The sequence below is a fragment of the Oncorhynchus mykiss genome, chromosome 6 (genome assembly GCF_057628025.1).
Source record: "Oncorhynchus mykiss isolate SJ-2025 chromosome 6, ASM5762802v1, whole genome shotgun sequence".
NCBI classification, from domain to species: domain Eukaryota; kingdom Metazoa; phylum Chordata; class Actinopteri; order Salmoniformes; family Salmonidae; genus Oncorhynchus; species Oncorhynchus mykiss.
The window spans coordinates 59,840,841-59,868,102 of record NC_143027.1 but is presented as its reverse complement, the minus strand read 5'-3'; the positions used below and the strand labels follow the sequence as shown (position 1 = coordinate 59,868,102).

The following is a 27,262-nucleotide window of genomic DNA, read 5'->3' as shown; positions in this document are numbered from 1 at the left end:
CTCTGACTCTAGCACTCTATACTAGCTTTGGATGAAGTGCTAATGGGAAGAATTCAGTGAACAAGCAATGCATTATTGGCAGCTTGGCAGCTGTGAGAGCCGTTTTAGGATTCAGCCAGGGGATCAGTCTGCTGCACCATCCAAGCATCTCAGAAAGACCCTAGATTAAAGCAATAATGGTGGCAATCCACCATGGTCCATACTCCATATAGGTGTGTGTGTGTGTGTGTGTGTGTGTGTGTGTGTGTGTGTGTGTGTGTGTGTGTGTGTGTGTGTGTGTGTGTGTGTGTGTGTGTGTGTGTGTCACATCAGGCTGGTCACACCAATCATCACAATCATCAAACCATAAACCGTTATGACATGTATTAGGTGACATTGACATAATTACGTATTTATTTTCCAAGCAAATAGCACAAAATGATTAAATAGGAGCAAGACTGTGTTGAATGGTTCAATACCATAGTGAGATTGATTTTAATCCGAATTACCACATTGTCTGTTTTAGGGAATGCGGATTATCCCGGTGGTTATAATACCGGAGGCTGTCTAAAGCACTGCTGTTTTTACTGTATGGCTAATTTTAGGGTGGCTTGTTGATTTTGGAGAGAAAACAGCATGAATCATCTTGATTATACATGTTTTAAGGGTTGACATTTCGTTTGGACGTCAGGTTGTGAGAATTGTCCTCATAGGTTGAGCCGCGCGTTGATTTGAGGGAAGGGTTGATTAGGCTTCAACGGGAGTCAGGCTATCGGTGGCGTCGCGCGCATGCCACACTAAGTTAGTGGGTTTGGAAATGCTAAAGCGCCTCCTCGCTGATATGCACTCGCACACAAAGCAAAGGGATCCGCTCGCGAAGCTGGGAACTATCTACTGATCCTCCAGGTCTTAGTACAAAACACAGGAATCTCGTCCTCGGCAGGTCCTCTTTATGGGAGCGGACACAAGGATGGTTATGTAATGGGTCTTGGAGAAGTGCCCGGGAAACCTTCCCTTCATGTGGAAAGCAGAATGAGCAGGTTTCTTTCAGCCGAGAAGAAGTTTGGGTTCGACCTGAAGCACATCAGGAAATAAGGAATCACAGTTATAAAGGGATAACAACAGAATATAGAGTAGCTGCAGAACATTCTCACTAATCAAGAGAGGGTATTCTGGTTCGCACCTTTGGATTGTACGTTTTTCGCCTGGCTGGCAGGAAAACATATTGGAGTACGTTATTTGGATCTTGTGAAATATCCTAAATCTTTGGAAAAGCAGACGAATAACCCAACAGATCAGAGACCAACGCTTGCCCATCATGGAAATGGAAATGCTGATGTTATAAAGATACATTTGTGGTCAAATGACCGTCTTTACGCGCTCTCTAATCTAACTGCCCTAGCCTATCTATGAGATGGAAAAACGAGGACTCAACGGCGTCCTTTATTATTTAATTCTTAACGCACCCTTGTTCTTCTGTGTAAATGGTAAGTCAACTTTGTCAGTCGTGGCATGCCGTGCTATTGATGGTCAACACAAATGCTGTCAAACGAACAGCCCCTGTCGTTAGATTTTTGATTTCAAGCTGTTGTGATATGGACCGGACCCGGTCATTATTTGAAGTCAAGCGCATTATTCTGCTGCAGTAACTTGATCGTTATAAGAAAAAAAATCAAATTACGTTGTCGATTAAATGATAAGTGGGTGAGAAAATAGATTGATAGGAATAAAGTATTAGACGAACACATGTCAAAACTGTGCTTCGGGAGTTATACATAATGTCCACATCTCCTCAGTTATGCTAAGCCTAATGCTAAATGAACACGATCTCTCAAAACACGTAAAGCAACACTAATTAGTAATTTTATGGTGACCAAATACTTGTATTTATTGTGTTACAGGTTATATCAAAAGCCATGGTCATTTCAAATCACAGTGCACGGGTCACATAACGCTAATATGCCTAGTTGTGTAGGCTACCTTTGCGTCATTGCTTCATTGTCTATTTTAAGTCTTAAACTATTATAAACTGATATTTTAGATTGAATGGCAACTTGAATATGATTGTATTGCGGAATAAAGATCAATTTGGTTACGGATATCACTAAAGCGCATTTCAGTTGTCTGTCATGAGGCTACGTAATCTCAGACCTTTGTTCATTTGTTATTCCACCATTTAATCTATTATATCTGTTGTCTTTTCCCAATGGTAGCTACATTTACTGAAGTGCCCAAAGATGCGAGTGTCAGTGAGGGAGAAGACGTTGAGATGCCGTGCGCCTTTCGGGCCATCGGATCATCGCCCTTCTCGCTTGAAATCCAGTGGTGGTACCTAAAGGAGACAACACCTAAAGAACATGTACACGAACTGCAAATAAGCGCTCCTGCGAACAGAGCCAAGGTAATGCTGTCCCCATGACAGGGAAGGCAGGTTGGGCAGCTCCCGGGCAGCTACTGAGAGGGGGTCTGTATATATGTTCGAAGTTGCACCAAAAGTGATTGACACTGACAGCTACGGCTGTGTGCAATCTGTCTTTTCATGATGGCATCGCCATATGTACGACATATGTCGCTATTTATTTGATGGACTGTATTACAACATGTTGCCAACTAAATGCATGTGAGTGGAAATACTGGAGATTATTAACACTGTGTGGCCATTTATATTAAGAAGGGGTGGGGGTGGGGGGGGTGTATTGGGGTGGGCGGGAGGGGGGACGACACAACTAATGATACAAATGGCATTTGTTGGCTTTTAAAATCAGTCCAGGGAGAGTTCTCATGCATGCGGCGGAAATGCCCGTGTTGGAATATTCCATAATGCTGTTGGATAACTGTGATGTGATTACGCCCTCTGCGCCGCTGTTGCAATCGACTCATGGACATTGAACAACCCCATCTGTAGTTTCTGCTCTGTTATTTAACCACATTAAACATGCACTAGAAAACACAAACGACTATTTATGACAGCTGAGAGCTAATCCAGCAGTCCCTGTCCAAGGTGCTGATGTCAATGCACGCTGTTTGGGACAAGTTTGGTAACAGCGCAACTGTTGCTGTCCATGCTGCTGATGCTAATGCGCGCAGTTGTAGAAACTATTTTACACTGTCGAAAGCGATTCAAAACTGCACAGAGGGAATTCCATTGTGGTGAGGCTCATATCAAAACGTGTAATTGCTATACAATAGAGTATTATGCAGTCTTGTGTCTCTGGCTGACCATAACACTTCGACACATTTCTGGTTTCAGGTCACTCAAAAGGATGCCACAAAAATAAGCGTAAGTGTTTCCTTTTGTCACTGACCATGTCCAGCTGAAGCATTCACGTTAAAACTTTATCATAGCGGAGATATCTATCTGATTTCTTCAAATGTTTGCTTTTTTTAGTATTTGGATATGGCTGCACAGTTAAGTGCCATAATGCATTTGAGCAATAAAATGTGTATTTTGTTATTCAAGGCTAGCCACATGATATGGCCAAGTGGCACTATGAAGGCGGAAGGCCAATAATTTAGCACAAGTTATGGAGGTAACTGGCCAGGCCTCTGGTGGGAATTTTTCCAAGCATTTTTTTCTAGACTTAGGACTCCATTTTGTACAGTTGTCCACAACCTGGCTGGCTCACCATTATCATGTCGCCTTTGGAATATAAATATAGCCTCATCTTGTTTTGAAATGTATTCCGACACTTGCCAAACAACAGGCAGCATTAAATCTCCAAACGTTTTTGAATTTTTGGATAATAGGGCTTTAGGCTATCAAACGCATATGCCCTCATCGCGTGATACATATGTGGCAGTAGTCTAATGAGTGGCTGGCCTAGTCTACTTTGATATAGACATATTTATTGTTGAAACCAACAGGTTATATTGTATATGTAGCAATTTCTTCTTTTCTGTTTCTCTTTGTAGACTGTGAGGGTGCAGGGCAGCGCCATATCTCACAGGCTGAGTCTGTCCAAGGTGCGGAAGGAGGACGAGGGGGTGTACGAGTGCCGAGTTTCCGACTTGTACTCCGACGAGACTCAGGAATACAAGGTTCAAGCCACCCTCCGGGTGATTCCGCGTGATGGCATGGTGGCCGAGGAGGCCGTGTCCCACATCCAGAATAGATGGCCACTGAGGAACAGCAAGGACGCGGTGGCAGGGGGGCGGGCTACCTCTGAGCCGGGTCAGGGAAAGCCTCGCGTGCCTCCTCCAGCAGGACATGGCCCCCTCCCCGCCAGCACGACGACCACTGCCTCCGCAGCAAAGTCCTCAGCTTCTCCGAGGCCCGGCAATGCGGCCATCCTCCGACAGCAGCATGGAGCAGGTAAGTTAAAGTGCAACAGTGACACCTAGTGATATAGGGCGAGAATACGTGAGTTTGTGTGTGTTTCTCCTCAATCTCCAGTCAGACATGTCATTCTGACCAGTGATTTGTCCTTTTTAAAGTGAATGATAAATTACACTGACAGTTTCATTGTCATTGAATAATATAATGTTTTTTTTATACAAATAATACATTTGATGATGCTTGTAGAGTACAACACATGTTACATATAATTATATTTCTTACAGGGCAGTGTTTCTTAAGGGGAGGTATTGATTAGTTCATCTTACCTTAATAAATAAATACAAATGATACATGCTGGGACATATATGCCTATAGTCAGACTATGGAGAGTGAGGGAAGGTGTATATATACAGTGGGTATCATAGATACTCCATAATGTCAAAGTGAAAAGAATATTCTACAAAGGTTAACAAATGAATAGGCCTACAAATTAAATAACTAAAATGCAGTTGTTTCAAAAGTATTCACCTCTTTTGTTTTGGCAAAATCACATAATAAATTACATCGACTCACTCTGTGTGAAATAATATGGTTTGACATGATTTTTGAATGACTATCCCTTCCTCTGGCCCCCATACATCAATTATCTGCAAGGTCCCTCAGTATTGAATTTCAACCACAGATTCAATTACAAAGACCAGGGAGCTTTTGAAAGACTGGGCAGTGATTGGTAGATTGTTGACCATGACAAATCAGACATTGAATATCACTTTAAGCATGGTCAAGTTAATAATGATGCTGTGGATGACGTATTAAACCACCCAAAAACAACAAAGACACAGTTGTCCTTTTGAAGTAAGCTCCAGGACAAGATGGAAACAGATCAGTGATGTCACCATGAGGCCATTGGTGTTTTTCAAACAGCTACAGAGTTAAATGGCTGTGACGGGAGACTTGTCAGGTTCGAGGGAAAGATGGACGGAGAAAAGTACAGAGAGATCTTTGATCTGCTCCAGAGTGCTCAGCACCTCAGACTGGGACAAAGGTTCACCTCCCAACATGACAATGACCCTAAGCACACAGCCAAGACAACACAGGAGTGGCTTCGAGACAAGTCTTTGAATGTCCTTGAGCAGCCCAGCCAGAGGCCGGACTTGAACTCAGGCGAACATCTGTGGAGAGACCTGAAAATAGCCGTGGAGCGACGCTTCCCATCCAACCTGACAGAGCTTGAGAGGATCTGCAAAGAAGAATGTGAGAAACTCCGCAAATACAAATGTGCCAAGCTTGTAGCGTCATACCCAAGAAGACTCGAGGCTGTAATCGCTGCCAAATGTGCTTCAACAAAGTACTGAGCAAAGGGTCTGAATAATTAAGTAAATGTGATGTTACATTTTACATATTATAAATTAGCAACATTTCTAAAAAACAGTTTTTTCTTTGTCATTATGGGGTATTGTGTGTAGACTGGTGAGGGTAAAAAAAAAACAATTTAATCAATTAGAGAATAAGGCTGGAACGTAATAAAATGTGGAAAAAGGGAAGGGGTCTGAATAATTTCAGAATGCACTACATATACTGTATATATACAAAAGTATGTGGAAACCCCTTCAAATGAGTGGATTCGGTTATTTCAGCCACAACTGTTGATGACAGGTGCATAAAATTAAGCACACAGCCATGCAATCTCCATAGACAAACATTGGCAGTAGAATGGCATGGCAGAAGATCTCAGCGATTTTCAACGTGGCACCATTCCAAGAAGTCAGTTCGTCAAATTTTGGCCCTGCTAGAGCTGGCCTGATGAGCTGTACGTGCTGTTATTGTGAAGTGGAAATGTCTAGGAGCAACAAGGGCTCAGATGTGAAGTGGTAGGCCACACAAGCTAACAGAACTGGACTGCAGAGTGCTGAAGCCACTAGTGAGTAAAAATGGTCTGTCCTCGTATGCAACAATTACTACCAAGTTCCAAACTGCCTCTGGAAGCAACTTTAGCACAATAACTGTTTGTTGGGAACTTCATTAAATGGGTTTCCATGGCCTAGCAGATTTGTGCTAGGCTCCTTTGTTCCAGTGAAGGGAAGTCTTAATGCTACAGCATACAAAGACATTCTAGATGATTCTGTGCTACCAACTTTGTGGCAACAGTTTGGGTAAGATCTTTTCCTGTTTCAGCATGACAATGCCTCTGTGCACTAAGGAAGGTCCATAAAGAAATAGTTTGTCGAGATCGGCGTGGAAGAACTTGACTGGCCTACACAGAGCTCTGACCTCAACTCCATCAACCACCTTTGGGATGAATTGGAATGCCGACTGCGAGCCAGGCCTAATCGCTCAACATCAGTGCCCGACCACACTAATGCTCTTGTGGCTGAATGGAAGCAAGTACCCAAAGCAATTTTCCAACATCTAGTGGAAAGGCTTCCCAGAAGAGCGGAGGCTGTTACAGCAGCAAAGGGTGAACCAACTCCAAATTCATGCCTATGATTCTGGAATGAGATGTTCGAAGAGCAGGTGTCCACATACTTTTGATGTAGTATATAGTATATGTATATAATTATATATATCTTGCTTCTTGTTAACAAGCTATAGTTTTGGCAATTCGGTTAGGACATCTACTTTGTGCATGACACAAGTCATTTTCCAACAGTTGTTTACAGACAGATTATTTCACGAGGTATTCACAGTATCACAATTCCAGTAGGTCAGAAGTTTACATAAACTAAGTTGACTGTGCCTTTAAACAGCTTGAAAAATTCCAGGAAATGATGTCATGACTTAAGAAGCTTCTGATAGGCTTACTAACTAACATCATTTGAGTCAATTGGAGGTGTACCTGTGGATGTATTTCAAGGCCTATCTTCAAACTCAGTGCCTCTTTGCTTGACATCATGGGAAAATCAAAAGAAATCAGCAAAGACCTCAGAAAAAAGTGCAGACCTCCACATGTCTGGTTCATCCATGGGAGCAATTTCCAAACACCTGAAGGTACGCAAGTATAAACACCATGGAACCACGCAGCCGTCAAACCGCTCAGGAAGGAGACACGTTCTGTCTCCTAGAGATGAACGTACTTTGGTGCGAAAAGAGCAAATCAAACCCAGAACAACAGCAAAGGACCTTGTGAAGATGCTGGAGGAAACAGGTACAAAATGATCTATATCCACAGTAAAATGAGTCCTATATCGACATAACCTGAAAGGCTTCTCAGCAAAGAAGAAGCCCCCGCCACAATAAAAGCCAGACTACGGTTTGCAACTGCACATGGGAACAAAGATGGTACTTTTTGGAGAAAGGTCTGATGAAACAAAAATAGAACTGTTTGGCCATAATGAACATTGTTATGTTTGGAGGAAAAATGGGGAAGCTTGCAAGCCGAAGAACACCATCCCAACAGTGAAGCACGGGGTGGCAGCATCATGTTGTGAGGGTGCTTTGCTGCAGGAGGGACTTTTGCAATTCACAAAACAGATGGCATCATGAGGGATGAAAATTATGTGGATATATTGAAGCAACATCTCAAGACATCAGTCAGGAAGTTAAAGCTTGGTTGCAAATGGGTCTTCCAAATGGAGTATGACCGCAAGCATACTTCCAAAGTTGTGGCAAAATGGCTCAAGGACAACAAAGTCAAGGTATTGGAATGGCCATCACAAAGCCCTGACCTCAAACCTACGGAAAATTTGTGGTCAGAACTGAAAAAGCATGTGCAAGCAAGGAGGCCTACAAATCTGACTCGGTTACACCAAATCTGTCAGGAGGAATGTGCCAAAATGCATCCAACATATAGTGGAAAGCTTGTGGAAGGTTACCCAAAACGTTTGACCCAAGTTAAACAGTTTACAGACAATGATACCAAACACTAATTGAGTATATGTAAACTTCTGATCCACTGGGAATATGATGAAAGAAATAAAAGCTGAAATAAATAATTCTCTCTACTATTATTCTGACATTTCACATTCTTAAAATAAAGTGGTGATCTTAACTGACCTAACTGAAAACTGACTGAGATTCTTCAAAGTAGCCACCCTTTGCCTTGATGACAGCTTTGAACACTCTTGACATTCTCTCAACCAGCTTCACCTGGAATGCTTTTCAAACCGTCTTGAATTAGTTCCCACATATGCGGAGTGCTTGTTGGCTGCTTTTTCTTCACTCTGCTGTCCAACTCATCCCAAACCATCTCAATTGGGTTGATGTTGGGTGATTGTGGAGGCCAGGTCATCTGATGCAGCCCTCCATCAGTCTCCTTCTTGGTCAAATAGCCCTTACACAGCCTGGAGGTGTGTTGGGTCATTGTCCTGTTGAAAAACAAATGATTGTCCCAATTAGCGCAAACCACATGGGATGGTTATTTGCTGCAGAATGCTGTGGTGGCCATGCTGGTTAAGATTGCCTTGAATTCAAATAAATCACTGACAGTGTCACCAGCAAAGCACTCCCACACCATCACACCTAATCCTCCATGCTTCACGGTGGGAACCACACATTTAGAGATAATCCGTTCACCTACTCTGTGTCTCACAAAGACATGGCGGTTCGAACCAAAAATCAAACATTTGGACTCATCAGACCAAAGGACAGTCTAATGTCAATTGCTCATGTTTCTTGGCCCGAGTAAGACTCTTCTTCTTGTTGGTGTTTAGTAGTGGTTTCTTTGCAGCAATTCGCCCATGAAGACCTGATTCACGCAGTCCCCTCTGAACAGTTGATGTTGAGATGTGCTTGTTATTGTAGAATTTATTTGGGCTGCAATCTGAGGTGCAATTAACTCTAATGAACGTATCCTCTGCAGCAGTGGTAACTCTGGGTCTTCCTTTCCTGTGGCGGTCCTCATGAGAGGCAGTTTCATCATAGCGCGTCATGGTTTTTGCGACTGCACTTGGAGAAGCTTTAAAAGTTCTTGACATTTTCCAAATTGACTGACCTTCATGTCTTAAAGTAATGATGGACTGTCTCTTTGCTTATTTGAGCTGTTCTTTCCATAATATGGACTTGGTCTTTTAACAAATAGGGCTATTTTATGTATACCACCCCTACCTTGTCACAACACAACTGATTGGCTCAAATGCATTAAGAAGGAAAGAAATTCCACAAACTAACTTTTAACAATGCACACCTGTTAATTGAAATGCATTCCGGGTGTCTACCTCATGAAGCTGGTTGAGGGAAAGAGTGTGCAAAACTGTCATCAAGATATGTAAAAAAATATATATATATATATATATAAAAAAAATATTTAAAAAAATAAACATTTATCTAACTAGGTAAGCCAGTTTAGAACAAGTTCTTATGTACAATGACGGCCTACCGGGGAACAGTAGGTTAACTGCCTTGTTCGGGGGCAGAGCGAAAGATTTTTACCTAGTCAGCTCAGGGATTTGATCCAGCAACCTTTTGGTTACTGGCCCAATGCTCTAAACACTCGGCTACCTGCCGCCCCGGGTAAAGGGTGGCTACTTTGAATAAGCTAAAAGATAAAATATAATTTGATTTGTTTAACACTTTTTGGTTAATATATGATTCCATATGTGTTATTTCATAGTGTTGATGTCTTCACTATTATTTTACAATGTAAATATTTAAAAAATAAAGAACAACCCTTGAACCAAACTTTTGACTGGCACTGTATATATATATATATATATATATATATATATATATATATATATATATATATATATATATATATATATATATATATATATATATATATATATATATATATATATATATATACTGTACACTAAAGTAATACTGGGAGAAACAAAACACAGCAAAGGAAAATACTTTTTGGCCTAAATGCAAAGACTTATGTTTGGGGCAAATCCTTCACAACACTTCACTGAGTAACTGCCTCATTATTTTCAAGCATGGTGGTGGCTGCATCATGGTATGGGCATGCTTGAAATCGGCAAAGATTGGGGAGTTTTTCAGGATAAAAAGAAACAGGATGGAGCTAGGCACAGGCACAATACTAGAGGAAAACCTGCTTCAGTCTGCTTTACACCATACGCTGGGAGAAAAACTCATGTTTCAGCAGGACAATAACATAAACTCAGCAAAAAAAGAAATGTCCTCTCACTGTCAACTGTGTTTATTTTCAGCAAACGTAACATGTGTAAATATTTGTATGAACATAACAAGATTCATCAACTGAGACATAAACTGAGCACGTTCCACAGACATGAAATGGAATAACAACAGAAATGGAATAATGTGTCCCTGAACAAAGGGGGGTCAAAATCAAAAGTAACAGTATCTGGTGTGGCCACCAGCTGCATTAAGTACTGCAGTGCATCTCCTCCTAATGGACTGCACAAGATTTTCTGTGAGATGTTACTCCACTCTTCCATCAAGGCACCTGCAAATTCCCGTACATTTCTGGGGGGAATGGCCCTAGCCCTCATCCTCCGATCCAACAGGTCCCAGACGTGCTCAATGGGATTGAGATCCAGGCTCTTCGCTGGCCATGGCAGTACACTGACATTCCTGTCTTGCAGGAAATCATGCACAGAACGATCAGCATGGCTGGTGACATTGTCATGCTGGAGGGTCATGTCAGGATGAGCCTGCAGGAAGGGTACCACATGAGGGAGGATGATATCTTCCCTGTAATGCACAGCATTGAGACTGCCTGCAATGACAACGAGCTCAGTCCGATGATGCTGTGACACACCCCCCCCCCCAGACCATGATGGACCCTCCACCTCCAAATCGATCCCGCTCCAGAGTACAGGCCTCGGTATAACGCTCATTCCTTCGACGATAAATGTGAATACGACCATCACCTCTGGTGAGACAAAACCATGACTCGTCAGCGAAGAGCACTTTTTGCCAGTTCTTTCTGTTCCAGCGACGGTGAGTTTGTGCCCATAGGCGATGTTGTTGCCGGTGATGTCTGGTGACACCCTGCCTTACAACAGACCTACAAGCCCTCAGTCCATCCAGCCTCTCTCAGCCTATTGCGTCTGAGCACTGATGGAAGGATTGTGCGTTCCTGGTGTAACTCGGGCAGTTGTTGTTGCCATCCTGTACCTGTCCCGCAGGTGTGATGTTCGGATGTACCGATCCTGTGCAGGTTTTGTTACACGTGGTCTGCCACTGCGAGGACGATCAGCTGTCCGTCCTTTCTCCCTGTAGCGCTGTCTTAGGCGTCTTGCAGTACGGGCATTGCACTTTATTGTCCTGCCCACATCTGCAGTCCTCATGTCTGCTTGCAGCATGCCTAGGGCACATTCACACAGATGAGCAGGGACCCTGGGCATCTTTCCTTTGGTGCTTTTCAGAGTCAGTAGAAAGGCCTCTTCAGTGTCCTAAGTGTTCATAACTGTGACTTTAATTGCCTACCGTCTGCAAGCTGTTAGTGTCTTAACGACCGTTCCACAGGTACATGTTCATTAATTGTTTATGGTTCATTGAACAAGCATGGTAAACAGTGTTTAAACCCTTTACAATGAAGATCTGTGAAGTTATTTTGATTTTTACTAATTATCTCTGAAAGACAGGGTCCTGAAAAGGGACTTTCTTTTTTTGCTGAGTTTACAGCACAAGGCCAAATCTACACTGGAGTTGCTTACCAAGAAGACAGTGAATGTTCCTAAGTCGCCAAGTTACAGTTTTTCACAAACCATCTGGAAAGCTCTTGGAGACTTACCCAGAAAGCTTCACAGTTGTAACAACTGCAGAAGCTGTTTCTAACATATATGTATTCGTTTTATCAGACTCAGGGGTGAATACTTATCTAATCAAGGTAAATGTGTGTTTTCTTTCACATTGATATTGGAATATTTTTGTCTTGCTCGATGCCCCCCCAGAAAATCACAATTTAATCATTTTCATACACACTATGTAATGCAACAAAATGTGGAAAATCCAACGGGGGGTGAATACTTACAATTACCCACTGAGGAGAGTGACATGTTCTTGCCTTTATAGTGTCCACCATACCGAGAAAGAAATGATGAAGATATGATTCACAATGGATATGTCTCCTCATGATCTCCACATTATAACGTGAGAGCGCCTTAATGTAGCCTTTGGAGGGAGCGAGCATGGGGTTATCTCACACGCCAGACTCGCTACTGATCGATGAAGCGCACTGCTGAATAATTAAATTTCACAGACTCCGCAGGAGAGTTTCATTCTCCGTTCTGCCATATCAGACTTACAGCTGCTGGCGCAGTGGTGGTCTGGCTGGGGATAGGGAAGGTGGATACTTTTATTTCTCAGTATGTGGGATCACACTTGTCTGTTTATGTGCATTAGCATGTGTGCTGATGTATGTTTTGATTGTGCCTGCGTGTGTGTACAGACATGATGTGAAAGCAGCCAGGGAGACCATGTTCATTTCTCTGGCTGGAAGCATGTGTCCAGACTTCTCCTCCTCTTTCCTGGCTATTGCTGTCAGTGCGTTGGTGGTTTGCAGGGTAATGTAGAAAAGTCCCCTCCTCTAATGATAGGCTGTTGCCAGGGTTGTGACCTCTTTACTTGGGGGTCCTCAAGGGTTTTTTAAAAAGACCTTAGAGGCCCTTGGAGGAGACTTGGTGGGGAGTTCCATTCTGTGTTCCTTCCCTATTGTGTCTATCTTACTCAGTGTTGTGCCTGCTCAACGTATGTTGTGGCGAGTCGGGATGGCTGTTCTCTCCTCGCTGGGGCTTTGTCCTCAGGGCAGAGGAGGAAAGCTGGCGGGCCATGACTGGAGGAGAGGACTCCAGGGGAAATATTTCTACAGTTTTTACAACTCTACCTGTGTCCTTGAGTGCAGTGCTTCACCTCTGCTTTCACAACTAGTCCAGACTTCTGATTCAGTAATGTCACCCAACAACACGTATATCTAAATGTATGCTTGAAGCCAATGCCATCTACAGAGCCTTGAGTTCTATTGAAAATGTAACCAACAGTGTTGTGCAATTTAGTAATCAGAGCATACATTTACTTCTACATGTTAGTCATTTAGCAGACACTCTCATCCAGAGGCCAGGGATCCATTTGGTCTTCTCTATTTGAGTCGAATCCCTTACTTTCTGAATGAAGCTAACTGCCAACCGAGGAGTAATCATGCAAAAAACACCAAGCTAATAGAATGGCACCATGCTGTTAGTCCTCCTCGTGTTGGACTGTTCATAACACTGATGCTGCCATCCTGGACATGTACTGTGGACGTGAGCATAGCCTGGAGCACGTTAAATGCCCTCTCCTAGGAACTGGCACTGTGGAATCAGCATGCTCGGCCAGCCCTGTCCTTAGCGAAGCGAGACAGAGGCGGCCATTTGGCAAGAAAATCAAACAATACCACTGCCAGTTCACGGACTCTCCTCTCCTCTCTCTCTCTCTCTCTCTCTCTCTCTCTCTCTCTCTCTCTCTCTCTCATTAACCTAAATGTCCAAATAGTCTAATGTCATCGATTTTTCAATATTACCGCTAGGTAATTTTAAATTCTAAAATCAGAATCCTTTTCACTGTTTGATTGGTAGACTTGAGTACAATTGTGCTCTGCTTTGCTTACACAACGAGCTAAGGTCAGGCATTGTCAGGGCAATTGAATTGACTGATCGACTTTCATATATGCCTCATACTGAGTAGTAATACTTGTGTGCTTCAGTTCTAAATTCTGATTTAGTATCGAAAAACAACATCCTCTAAGGTTTAGAGGTATTACAGACTGACTTCTGGGCTTGTTGTTTAAACATGATTGTACATGACAGAGCAAGGCAAGCTCACCTGTTTATTTAGGATAATCTGAGGGATATTATTTTTCATATTTTACTGTTTGCTCATGGCTGCTATATTACTTCAAATTGGCTGGTCAATATTTGCTTCTCTGTCTCTCGTCATGTATCTCTGACAGACTAAATCAAATACAGTAAATTAATCCATGTGAAAGTGCCTCCCTGACACTTACATTGAACGGAGGGACACAGAATTTGTCTTGGCTTTTAAAAAAAAAAAATTAAGTGAACCCCTCAACATATTTGTCAACAGATTGTGAAGGTTAAAAAGCACCCTGGCATATTTGAAAGATTGGCCCTCTCCTGTCTTACCACAATAACGACAGCTGAGGGGGGAAAAAATGCGATCTGCCCACCTCTCGGGAAATGCGTGCATCTGTCACTTTTCTGCAATGTCACCTGGCTGAGTGGCAGAAACAATTAATATTAAAGGGGAAATGCCACGGGCATGTGGCAGATAAGCCGCGCCCTCAGCACACTGTCAGGTGTCTCAAATTGCCTCTCACATTTTCATTTTTCATCTGGGGGTTTGGCGGCCTTGCTGTGATAACATAAACTTGCAGTGCACCATTCTCCAGTGCTTCACAGGGAACCAGATAGATAGTCCCATGGAGGATCAGTGGCTAACTAACACTTTGGGGATGGAGGTTGTCTATCATGAATTCAGAGCGGAATGTGTGGCGACTGCACAGCTGTGAATGTTCCTCTAGGTTCTCAGTTCACTAACAGAAAATCTACTACTTAGCAGTGAAACGGAACCTTGTTGAAACTTTGAACTGTGAAAACAACCCTCCATGGAATCACAATTACTAATCCCAGCATTTTTCAACATTAGAAACATAATATTATTGTAAAGATTTTAATCTCATCACATCTCTTTGTTTGTGGCACCTCCCAAGCATAATATACAATACTGTTTTCCCTTACTTTAAATTCATCTGAAATATTATTATTTTTTACGTATCTCAGTAATTCGCCTCACTTGTTTCACAATATCAACCTGTATATAGGCCAATCTGAAAGCCAATTACAATGTGAACCGCTAATACTTTGATCATTAATTGAATAATCATCAAACTAATTCACTGGAATATTCTAATTAGAATTTTATTGACTATCTATATTGATTACGGACTGCGTGATTAAAAGGAACATTTGGTTTGTGGAAATATTCCACATTGTGGATGTACAGTTGAAGTTGGAAGTTTACATACACCTTAGCAAAATACATTTCAACTCAGTTTGTCACAATTCCTGAGATTTATTCCTAGAATCGTTACATACACTGTAACGATTCTCCTCCTCTTCTGAGGAGTAGGAAATAACGGACCAATGCACAGCGTGGTAAGTGTCCATGCTGTTTATTAAAACCGGAACACTGAAGCAAGACAAAAATAGAACCAAATGCACCAGTTCTGTCAGGTACTCACACACAACACTAAACAGAAAATAATCACCCACAACTCAAAATGGGAAAACAGGCTACCTAAGTATGGTTCTCAATCAGACACAACGATTGCCAGCTGCCTCTGATTGGGAACCATACCAGGCCAAACACATGGAGATAGAAAACATAGAACACAAAACATAGAATGCCCACCCCAACCAAACTAAAATAGAGACATAAAAAAGGTCAGGTTGTGACATACACTCAATTAGTATTTGGTAGCATTGCCTTTAAATTGTTTAACTTGGGTCAAACGTTTAGGGTGGCCTTCCACAAGATTCCCACAATAAGTTGGGTGAATTTTGGCCCATTCCTCCTGACAAAGTTGGTGTAACTGAGTCAGATTTGTAGGCCTCCTTGCTCGCATACGCTTTTTCAGTTCTGCCCACAAATTTTCTATAGGATTGAGGTCAGGGCTTTGTGATGGCCACTCCAATACCTTGACTTTGTTGTCCTTAAGCCATTTTGCCACAACTTTGGAAGTATGCTTTGGGTCATAGTCCATTTGGAAGACCCATTTGCGACCAAGCTTCAACTTCTTGACTGATATCTTGAGACGTTGCTTCAATATACCACATAATTTTCCCTCCCTCATGATGCCATCTATTTAATGAAGTACACCAGTCCCTCCTGCAGCAAAGCACCCCCACAACATGATGCTAAAACCCCCGTGCTTCACGGTTGGGATGGTGTTCTTCAGCTTGCAAGCCTCCGCCTTTGTCCTCCAAAACATAACGATGGTCATTATGACCAAACAGTTCTATTTTTGTTTCATCAGACCAGAGGACATTACTCTAAAAGGTATGATCTTTGTCCACATGTGCAGTTGCAAACCGTAGTCTGGCTTTTATTATGGCGGTTTTGGAGCATTGGCTTCTTCCTTCCTGAGCAGCCTTTTAGGTTATGTCGATATAGGACTCGTTTTACTGTGGACCTAGATACTTTGTACCTGTTTCCTCCAGCATCTTCACAAGGTCCTTTGCTGTTGTTCTGGGATTGATTTGCACTTTTCTCACCAAAGTACGTTCATCTCTAGGAGACAGAACGTGTCTCCTTCCTGAGCGGTTTGACAGCTGCGTGGTCCCATGGTGTTTATACATGGTACCTTCAGGCGTTTGGAAATTACTCCCATGGATGAACCAGACTTGTGGAGGTCTACAATTTTTTTTCTGAGGTCTTGGCTGATTTCTTTTGATTTTCCCATGATGTCAAGCAAAGAGGCACTGAGTTTGAAGGTAAGCCTGAAATACATGCACAGGTACACCTCCAATTGACTCAAATGATGTCAATAATCAGAAGCTTCTAAAGCCATGACATCATTTTCTGGAATTTTCCAATCTGTTTAAAGGCACAGTCAACTTAGTGTATGTAAACTTCTGACCCACTGGAATTGTGATACAGTGAGTTATAAGTGAAATAATCTTTCTGTAAACAATTGTTGGAATAATGACTTGTGTCATGTACAAAGTAGATGTCCTAAACGACTTGCCAAAACTACAGTTTGTTAACAAGAAATTTGTGGAGTGGTTGAAAAACGAGTTTTAATAACTCCAACCTAAGTGTATGTAAACTTCCGACTTCAACCGTAACTGTGGGAGGTAGTTCAATAATGTTGCTGTTTGTATTATTCACAATGAAAGTGAGGTATGAGAGAGAGAGCAGTAGGAGCAGTTGACTATGCAATAGGATATGAAAAAATATTAAAAACTGACTGTGTTCACTCAGCAGTTCGGGAGCAATGACTTGGCAGGTGAGCTTGTTTGGTAGGAGGTGAGGAGGATGGCATAGAGCAATAGGACAGCCAGACAGTAGATGCTGCAAGAGCTCACTCAAATACACCTACCCAAGAGTACTTGTCTCTGGCTGGACAGCTGTCTCAATCCCTCATTAAACACCCAGTCTATCTCATCCTATGTGTGTTTGTGTGTGTGTTTATGCCATGTATACCTGTTAGTTGCATTACTATCAAATGTGGTTCAAATTAATTTAAATATTATAAACTGTATATTGGACATGGTTGTTTTTCCTGTCCGTTTGTGAAGACTTGGCGAGGGAGGTAGCAATGTGAGAGAGCACATTCGTCTGAGGTAATGGCCACTGTGTGTGTCTGCATGTTAACAGGCTGATGTGTTTTTTCAGGTGTCAGTCTCCTCTCCAAGGATAATTATGACAAGTGTTAGGTAACTGTCAGACTGTGCGGGAAGGTACTTTACTTCTCCCAATGTGGTGTTGATTGACTTCCGTTAATTTTTTTTCACCTGGCAATAGACACTGTGGTGGTTTTGTCATCTCTGTGATAGATGATGGCTGGATGGTTATGGGAACTTTACATTACTCTATTATTATTGGGCCTTTGTGTTGCTGCCTATAGCTCATCCAATACCACGAGACAGTGGGATAAGTGGTAGAGAGGTGGAGAGTTCTCACTTCAATGAGTGGTCACTTTCACCTATAAGGAAAGACACTACATGACACATAGAGAACAATGGTAGCTGGCTATCCATAACGGTAGATCTATGTAGCAGTTCTCTCTGTTGCAGCTACCCCAAGCAGTCAGAGTTAAAAAACCTATGGCGCACTGCAAGCTGAGGGTGAAGTGGTGGAGGAGGCCTTGTTTGCCTCGCCCTCAGCTTGTATTATTGAACTTCCAAGGCTTTTTGTTTCCTTGTGGTGAGGAAGCCTGTTGGAGTTCAACCTCCCCCTAACGAAAGAGAACGTTGAATTTTGACCTGTATGTATCCATGATGACAAACTTAGGCACACACCAGAGAAAATATCATACAAAATCCTTCTATGTATGTTCAGTCCAATTAAACGAATAGAACAAAGTCAACCACCTGTCAATAGTTCCCTCTTTTTTTCTCTGTCTCTCTTTGTTTGTTCTCCCCCATATGCGATTCCTAATCATCCCCCTTCTAGCAGATGCCAACCGTAACCTTTGAGAATAGTGATGTCATCCTAATGGCCATTAGTTACAGGTCTACACAGTGCATAGCTGTTACTCTACAGAAACACTTGTATCTAACCAAGGGGTTCTGTTTTAGGTAAATTCTCAACGTCTGCTAATGTTTGAGGGAGAAAATGAGAGAGGGAGAGAGGGAGAGAGGGAGAGAGAGAGAGAGAGAGAGAGAGGGAGAGAGAGAAGAGAAATCAAGTGTGGAACCTTCCAACCTCACAGCGTTGGTGTACTAATGACAGTAATTATTGTGCGAACAGGGCATGTAGCTGAGTCATAGCTAGTGTTGTACACTGTATGAAAGGTATATTGTTTCTGCTTCCCTTTGGCCCCAATGAGCTGGAATGCGATCTCCAAATAATGTGTTGGGCCCATTCATTTCCCAAATTTCAACACCCCCACTTCATACACCACAGATGACTTCTTAACCTAATGTCCAGGTTTTAGTTTACGAATATATGAATGTGGTGGGTTATATGAAGTATAGCAGATTGTCGGCAGTTAAATAGACTATTGAATTAATTGCATTTTTAAAGGTCGAGGTTACTCTCACAAACCTGCATTTCCATTGGATGTAAAATATTGGCTAAATGATTTATCTGCAGTAGACAGATGCTCTTACAGACACTGAGGTGTCCTGAGGTTAAGTGTATGCTTTGATTGATTCAAAACTCAGGGGAGAATCATCTGAACCTCAAGGCAAAGCAATGTCATTCCTACAGAGAGATATCCACTGGTACTAAAACATGGTTCAAAGATAAACAAGACAGATCCCGACAGAGTGTCATGTGAATTTGGAGTTGGAGCAGTGTTTGCTCTTATGAGAGTAAACAAATAAATCAAATCAAATCAAATTGTATTGGTCACATACACATGGTTAGCAGATGTTATTGCGAGTGTAGCGAAATGCTTGTGCTTCCAGTTCTGACAGTGCAGTAATATCTAACAAGTAATATCTAACAATTGCACAACAAATACCTAATACACACAAATATAGGTAAAGGAATGGAATATGAATATATAAATATAAATATATGTATGAGCAACGTCAGAGCGGCATAGGCTAAGATGTAATAGATGTATACAATACAGTATATATATATATATATATATATATATATATATATATATATATATATATATATACAGTGCCTTGCGAAAGTATTCGGCCCCCTTGAACTTTGCGACCTTTTGCCACATTTCAGGCTTCAAACATAAAGATATAAAACTGTATTTTTTTGTGAAGAATCAACAACAAGTGGGACACAACCATGAAGTGGAACGACATTTATTGGATATTTCAAACTTTTTTAACAAATCAAAAACTGAAAAATTGGGCGTGCAAAATGATTCAGCCCCCTTAAGTGAATACTTTGTAGCGCCACCTTTTGCTGCGATTACAGCTGTAAGTCGCTTGGGGTATGTCTCTATCAGTTTTGCACATCGAGAGACTGACATTTTTTCCCATTCCTCCTTGCAAAACAGCTCGAGCTCAGTGAGGTTGGATGGAGAGCATTTGTGAACAGCAGTTTTCAGTTCTTTCCACAGATTCTCGATTGGATTCAGGTCTGGACTTTGACTTGGCCATTCTAACACCTGGATATGTTTATTTTTGAACCATTCCATTGTAGATTTTGCTTTATGTTTTGGATCATTGTCTTGTTGGAAGACAAATCTCCGTCCCAGTCTCAGGTCTTTTGCAGACTCCATCAGGGTTTCTTCCAGAATGGTCCTGTATTTGGCTCCATCCATCTTCCCATCAATTTTAACCATCTTCCCTGTCCCTGCTGAAGAAAAGCAGGCCCAAACCATGATGCTGCCACCACCATGTTTGACAGTGGAGATGGTGTGTTCAAGGTGATGAGCTGTGTTGCTTTTACGCCAAACATAACGTTTTGCATTGTTTCCAAAAAGTTCAATTTTGGTTTCATCTGACCAGAGCACCTTCTTCCACATATTTGGTGTGTCTCCCAGGTGGCTTGTGGCAAACTTTAAACAACACTTTTTATGGATATCTTTAAGAAATGGCTTTCTTCTTGCCACTCTTCCATAAAGGCCAGATTTGTGCAATATACGACTGATTGTTGTCCTATGGACAGAGTCTCCCACCTCAGCTGTAGATCTCTGCAGTTCATCCAGAGTGATCATGGGCCTCTTGGCTGCATCTCTGATCAGTCTTCTCCTTGTATGAGCTGAAAGTTTAGAGGGACGGCCAGGTCTTGGTAGATTTGCAGTGGTCTGGTACTCCTTCCATTTCAATATTATTGCTTGCACAGTGCTCCTTGGGATGTTTAAAGCTTGGGAAATCTTTTTGTATCCAAATCCGGCTTTAAACTTCTTCACAACAGTGTCTCGGACCTGCCTGGTGTGTTTCTTGTTCTTCATGATGCTCTCTGCGCTTTTAACGGACCTCTGAGACTATCACAGTGCAGGTGCATTTATACGGAGACTTGATTACACACAGGTGGATTGTATTTATCATCATTAGTCATTTAGGTCAATATTGGATCATTCAGAGATCCTCACTGAACTTCTGGAGAGAGTTTGCTGCACTGAAAGTAAAGGGGCTGAATAATTTTGCACGCCCAATTTTTCAGTTTTTGATTTGTTAAAAAAGTTTGAAATATCCAATAAATGTTGTTCCACTTCATGATTGTGTCCCACTTGTTGTTGATTCTTCACAAAAAAAATACAGTTTTATATCTTTATGTTTGAAGCCTGAAATGTGGCAAAAGGTCGCAAAGTTCAAGGGGGCCGAATACTTTCGCAAGGCACTGTATATATATATATATATATATATATATATATATATATATATATATATATATATATATATATGAAATGAGTAATGCAAGATATGTAAACATTATTAAAGTGGCATTATTAAAGTGACTAGTGTTCCATTTATTAAAGTGGCCAATGATTTCAAGTCTGAATGTAAGCAGCAGCCTCTCTGTGCTAGTGATGGCTGTTTAACAGTCTGATGGCCTTGAGATAGAAGCTGTTTTTCGGTCCCAGCTTTGATGCACCTGTACTGACCTCGCCTTCTGGATGGTAGAGGGGTGAACAGGCAGTGGCTCGGGTGGTTGTTGTCCTTGATTATCTTTTTGGCCTACCTGTGACTTCAGGTGCTATAGGTATCCTGGAGGGCAGGTAGTTTCCCCCCGTGATGCATTGTGCAGACCGCACCTCGCTCTGGAGAGACCTGCAGTTGTGGGCGGTGCAGTTGCCGTACCAGGCTGTGATACAGCCCGACAGGATGCTCTCAATTGTGAATCTGTAAAAGTTTGTGAGGGTTTTGGTTGACAAGCCACATTTTTTGCGCCTTCTTCACCACACTGTCTGTGTGGGTGGACCATTTCAGTTCGTCAGTGATATGTATGCCGAGGATCTTAAAACTTTCCACCTTCTCCACTGCTGTCCCGTCGATGTGGATAGGGGGGTGTTCCCTCTGCTGTTTCCTGATATCCACGATCATTTCCTTTGTGCTGTTGAAGTTGAGTGAGAGGTTATTTTCCTGACACCACACTCCGAGAGCCCTCACCTCCTCCCTGTAGGCTCTCTCGTTGTTGTTGGTAATTAAGCCTACTACTGTTGTGTCATCTTGACGATTGAGTGGGAGGCGTGCATGGCCATGCAGTCATGGGTGAACAGGGAGAACAGGAGGGGGCTGAGCATGCACACTTGTGGGTCCCCAGTGTTGAGGATCAGCGAAGTGGAGTTGTTGTTTCCTACCTTCACCACCTGGTTCCGGCCCGTCAGGAAGTCCAGGACCAAATTGCACAGGGTGGGGTTGAGACCCAGGGCCTCAAGCTAAATTATGAGCTTGGAGGGTACTATGGTGTTGAATGCTGAGCTATAGTCAATGAACAGCGTTCTAACATATGTAGCTATTCCTGTTGTCCAGATGGGATAGGGCAGTGTGCAGTGTGGTGGCGATTGCATCGTCTGTGGACCTATTGGGGCGGTAAGCAAATTGAAGTGGGTCTAGGGTGACAGGTAAGGTGGAGGTGATATGATCCTTGACTAGTCTCTCAAAGCACTACATGATGACAGAAGTGAGTGCTACGGGGCGGTAGTCATTTAGTTCAGTAATCTTTGCATTCTGGGGTACAGGAACAATGGTAGCCATCTTGAAGCATGCGTAGACCCAAGACTGGGATAAGAAGAGATTCAATATTTCCGTAAACACACCAGCCAGCTTGTTTGCGCATGCTCTGAGGACGCGTCTAGGGATGCCGTCTGGGCCGGCAGCCTTGCGAGGGATAACACGTTTAAATGTCTTACTCACGTCGGCCATGGAGAAGGAGAGCTCACAGTCCTTGGTAGCAGGCCGCAACGGTGGCACTGTATTATCCTCAAAGCGGGCAAAGAAGGTGTTTAGTTTGCCTGGAAGCAAGACTTCGGTGTCCGCGATGTGGCTGGTTTTCCTTCTGTAGTCGGTGATTATCTGTAGACCCTGCCACATACGTCTCGTGTCTGAACCGTTGAATTGCGACTCAACTTGGTCTCTATACTGAAATGTTGCTTGTTTAATTGCCTTGCGGAGGGATTGCCTACTCTGTTTGTATTCTTCCATATTCCCAGCCGCCTTGCCATGGTTAAATGCAGTGGTACGCGCTCTCAGTTATGCTCGAATGCTGCCATCTATCCACGGTTTCTGGTTAGGTTAGGTTTTAATAGTCACAGTGGGTAAAACATCTCCAATACACTTCCCTAGAAACTCACTCACCGAATCAGTGTATACATCAATATTGTTCTCTGCGGCTACACGGAACATATCCCAATGATCAAAACAATTTTGATGCGTGGATTCCGATTGGTCAGAAAAGCATTGAATAGTCTTAGCACAGGTACTTCCTGTTTGAGTTTCTGCCTATAGGAAGGGATGAGCAAAATGGAGTCATGGTCAGATTTGCCAAAAGGAGGGTGGAGGAGGGCCTTGTATGCATCGCGGAAGTTAGAGTAACAATGGTCCAGTGTTTTTCCAGCGTGAGTGCTACAGTCGAAATGCTGATAGAATTTAGGTAGCCTTTTTCTCAAAGTTGCTTTGTTAAAATCCCCAGCTACAATAAATGCAGCCTCGGGATATATGGTTTCCAGTTTGCACAAAGTTCAGTGAAGTTCTGGAGGGCCGTCGTGGTATCGGCTTGAGGTGGGATATATACCGTTGTGACAATAATTGAGAGAATTCTCTTGGGAGATAATACGGCTGGCATTTGATTGTGAGGAATTCTAGGTCAGGTGAACAAAAGGACTTGAGTTCCTGTATGTTGTTACAATTACACCATGAGTCGTTAATCATGAAACCTATATCCCCGCCATTCTTCTTCCCAGAGAGATGTTTATTCCTGTCGGCGCGATGCACTGAGAGTCCGGGTGGCTGTACCGACTCCGACAGCATATCGCGAGAGAGCCATGTTTCCGTAAAAGAGAGTATGTTACAATCCCTGATGTTTTCTATTCTCGTATGTAGTGCTTCCAGTAGGGGGATGAGTGTGGATGGAGTAATGCCTTGGTGTTACACATTTGGTGACTGCTGTGTTAACGTGCGGAGTGATTCTGGCTACAATGGTCCTAGGAGAAGTTCTCAGGTTTTAGCTGATTCGTGTGGGTTTATTCATTTTGTTATTTTCATGGCTTTTGTTTGACCTTTGTATTTAACATAACTTTACCTGAATTCCATCTACAATGAACACATATTTTAATTGTCTGAGTAGGAGAGTGTCTGATAAACATTGCCACAGATGACACAGGGTGAACCAATTGATTTAATGTAAATAATAGCGTTTCCTTGAGTCTGATGAAGTTCTAGAATATTCTATAGAATCGAGTAGAATAGAACATAGAATAGAGTTTTGTGCCAAAGATGTTATATACATGTTACAGGCATCAGTGTGTGAGAAGAAGTTCTGGTTTCTCAAACGGTGTAGCTGAAAAGTGTGGGTTTTCCAAGTGCTAAATTAATATCTATCAACACCAGATATGACCTTTTTTACCAGATGTGGATCATTCACACATTGCGTGATTAACCCATTTCAAAAGGTGATCTGACGCAGTCCTCTGGTCCTTACCAATACCACAACTGATAATCCTGCTCTGTTTCCACATTTCAATCCCAAAGTGCTTTTCTAATACTAAGGTGGTTGTATGTTATCACGATTTCTCTCAGGAAATCATTTGTTCAACAAATTTAGATTGGATTGGACATTTTAAAGATGTCTGTGTAAGCACCTGCCATAAGGGGTGATTGTAAGGGTCTGATTGGGGCTGAGGTGGGGTGCATCACGAGGGGCAGGGTGACTGACAGGGATCGTCAGAGCCGGCTGTCTCCAGATAGCCTCAAATAAACACCTGTCATTTGTATCCTTGGTGAGGAGGGTCCGATAAGCTGCCCTCTCCAGATGCTGTCCATCACTCTATAGCCAATCTACTCAATGACCATGGAAGACAGAGAGAGTGCAGATCGGATAGAGAGAGATTATTATTATTATTATTTTTTATTTTTTTTTCATGGTATCCAATTGTTAGCTAGAGAGAGATTTTAAAGGGCAAAGAAAGAGAAATGTGGCAAAAAATAAAATGGGGGTGGGACACAAAAGAACAGATACAGTTTACAAAGAGGTACAGAGCCAGAGACATAAACAGAGAGCGGCTGGAGGGACATGAGAGATTGAAACAATAGAAGTGGAATGAGGGAGAAACAAGGGGAATTGATGCGAAGATTAGAGCCAATCAACAAATCAGCAAAGTACGGAGAAAGACATTTGGTCTAACGCTTTCTCACTCCACGCCATTTTGTCCTGAATCCACTGCAGTTCTGTTTGGGATTAAGACAGCTGGCCTGGCTCCGGGTGAGTCTTGTAAGTCACGGTTAAGCACGTGTATTGCCCTGCTTGCGTGTGGTAGAGTTCATGTCTTTGAGTTGATGCTGTGTCTTTGGGCTGGGGGATGATGGAAACGTTGGTGTATGGACGTGTTGTGGGGCATGGCCCGGGGAAGGCACGAGAATGAAAAAACAGACTGCTGTTTCACACTGTAGCTGTCACAGAAACTCCAGCCTAGTTAAACATTGACTCATTACGCTTGTTTCTCTCTGTGTGTGTGTGTGTGTGTGTGTGTGTGTGTGTGTGTGTGTGTGATCTGAAAAATCCATCTGGCCTGATTTTTGTTTGTTGGGGTCTGTTTTTCGTGTAACCGTGCGTGTCCGTTTCTGCACTTGTGTGTGTGTGTGTGTGTGTGTGTAAACAAGCATGTGTGCCCGTGTGAGAGAGTGTGCTTGTGTCGTAATGAAACAGCTTTTAGCCAGCAGTTGCTCTACTGCTCAAACAGGAAATGAAACGTGTCAAACAGGGATTAGGAGCTATATCCAAGGGCCACTATTCCTCATAGCCAGGTTCTACCCCGGGATGTCTCCCACCTTTCCTGTACAAAACCATCAGCATAAGTAGATGCTGCCATTTCATCTACTCAAAGGTAGCCAGGCAATGTGGATGAAACTCTCACCTCTATCTCACCTTTATCTTCAAGTGGCAGCAGAAGCGTGAACGAAAGTAGATTTGAGATTTTCTGCGACTGCCATTTTGTCAGCTATAATTGTGTGAAATATGGCCCAGGTAATACAGAATTCTACTCCTCGCAGGGAGTTAATAGCCATCATGAGCTACTGTGAGCTTCCTTTATTCTGGAGGATCCCCCATTGTTCCCATTCACCACAGCCAGGCATCCATGGTACTGTCTTAACACTGTATCTCTCCTCAGTTTCTGTGTGCAGGTTTGATTTGAAGCACAGAGACATTTCCACTGACCTTTCTACCCCTTCTGGTTTTCTTTGTCTGGCCAGGTTCTGGAGCCATTACCACCACTGACCCGTTCCTCTTCATCACTCTCCTGATCCTGCATAAGCTCCTCCCCTTCCTGTTTGCCCAGTAAGAGACTTCAACCAAACGACGACCCGAAAGTGTTAACTTTATGTACCAAACAACGAAAGGGAAATATATATAGATGTAAACCGTTATGGCACATCACTGAGGATGAGGAAACTAATGGCAAAGAGAGGAGAAGAAAGGACTGATGATATAAGGACTGAATGAAAGAAAAGGGGAAGGAGGAGACGGTGGTCTTCTGACTGGGACTAATAGAGGACACGTCTAAGAACTGGATTCATATGGATTGTATGAGAAGCATGAAACAAGGAATCTATGTGAATAGGAACTTCACCTCTGTGTCATACACACAACCAACATCCACTAAACGCTGCATCCAGTTTCCAAATAGTATCTGCCGTGCTTCATGCATGGCTGTTCTTATTTATTTTCGGGTGGATACGTTTTTACGTTTTATTTTCTATTTGTGTTATATTTTCAGTTCTATGGATTTTATTTGGAAGTCATTTTTCAGGATTTTGAAATTATTTTGATCATATCTGCTTTTGGTAGATTTTTTTAATATTTTTTTTTCTAAAAGAGATCCACTCATGTTTGTTTAAGTTGATTTGCATGAGCTGTTGAACAGAAACACATCATGTTTTTTCACAGACATCAAAGATGGGGCTTTTTTATGTTTGGTTCATTCATGGAGACTGTGAGTTTATGTAGTTCTGTTGCCCCTCTCTCTCTCTCTCTCTCTCTCTCTCTTATGATTTCTCAAGCTTTGTTTCATGATGTATACAAATATGACCTTATATATTTTGATTAAATAAGGCACACATTACCATAGTTGTTGTTAGTCACCTTCAATAATGTTTATTTTTATTAAAGATTTGGTGGTCAAAAGGTAAGACATTCATTTATAAAAACAAACAAAAAAAACGTATTGGTATGTTGCCAACACCAGTTGAAATAAAAGTTGTTGTTTTTTTTAAATAAAAA

General features: G+C 42.3%; 1 protein-coding gene across 1 annotated transcript; it reads left to right on the top strand.

Moving 5' to 3' along the window:
- Nucleotides 1-491: 491 nt before the first annotated feature.
- Nucleotides 492-27,262, top strand: LOC110526936 (V-set and transmembrane domain-containing protein 2B). Its single transcript, XM_036980619.2, has 5 exons — nucleotides 492-1,466; nucleotides 2,193-2,380; nucleotides 3,230-3,259; nucleotides 3,892-4,291; nucleotides 26,236-27,262. The coding sequence occupies exons 1-5, from the start codon at nucleotides 1,394-1,396 to the stop codon at nucleotides 26,322-26,324; spliced, it is 780 nt and encodes a 259-aa protein (XP_036836514.1). The 5' UTR covers nucleotides 492-1,393; the 3' UTR covers nucleotides 26,325-27,262.

Coding starts and splice junctions, on each gene's coding strand:
- LOC110526936 (XM_036980619.2), top strand. CDS start 1,394: ATGGAAAAACGAGGACTCAACGGCGTCCTTTATTATTTAATTCTTAAC. Junction 1,467..2,192: donor CTTGTTCTTCTGTGTAAATG/GTAAGTCAACTT, acceptor TCCCAATGGTAG/CTACATTTACTGAAGTGCCC. Junction 3,260..3,891: donor AGGATGCCACAAAAATAAGC/GTAAGTGTTTCC, acceptor TTCTCTTTGTAG/ACTGTGAGGGTGCAGGGCAG.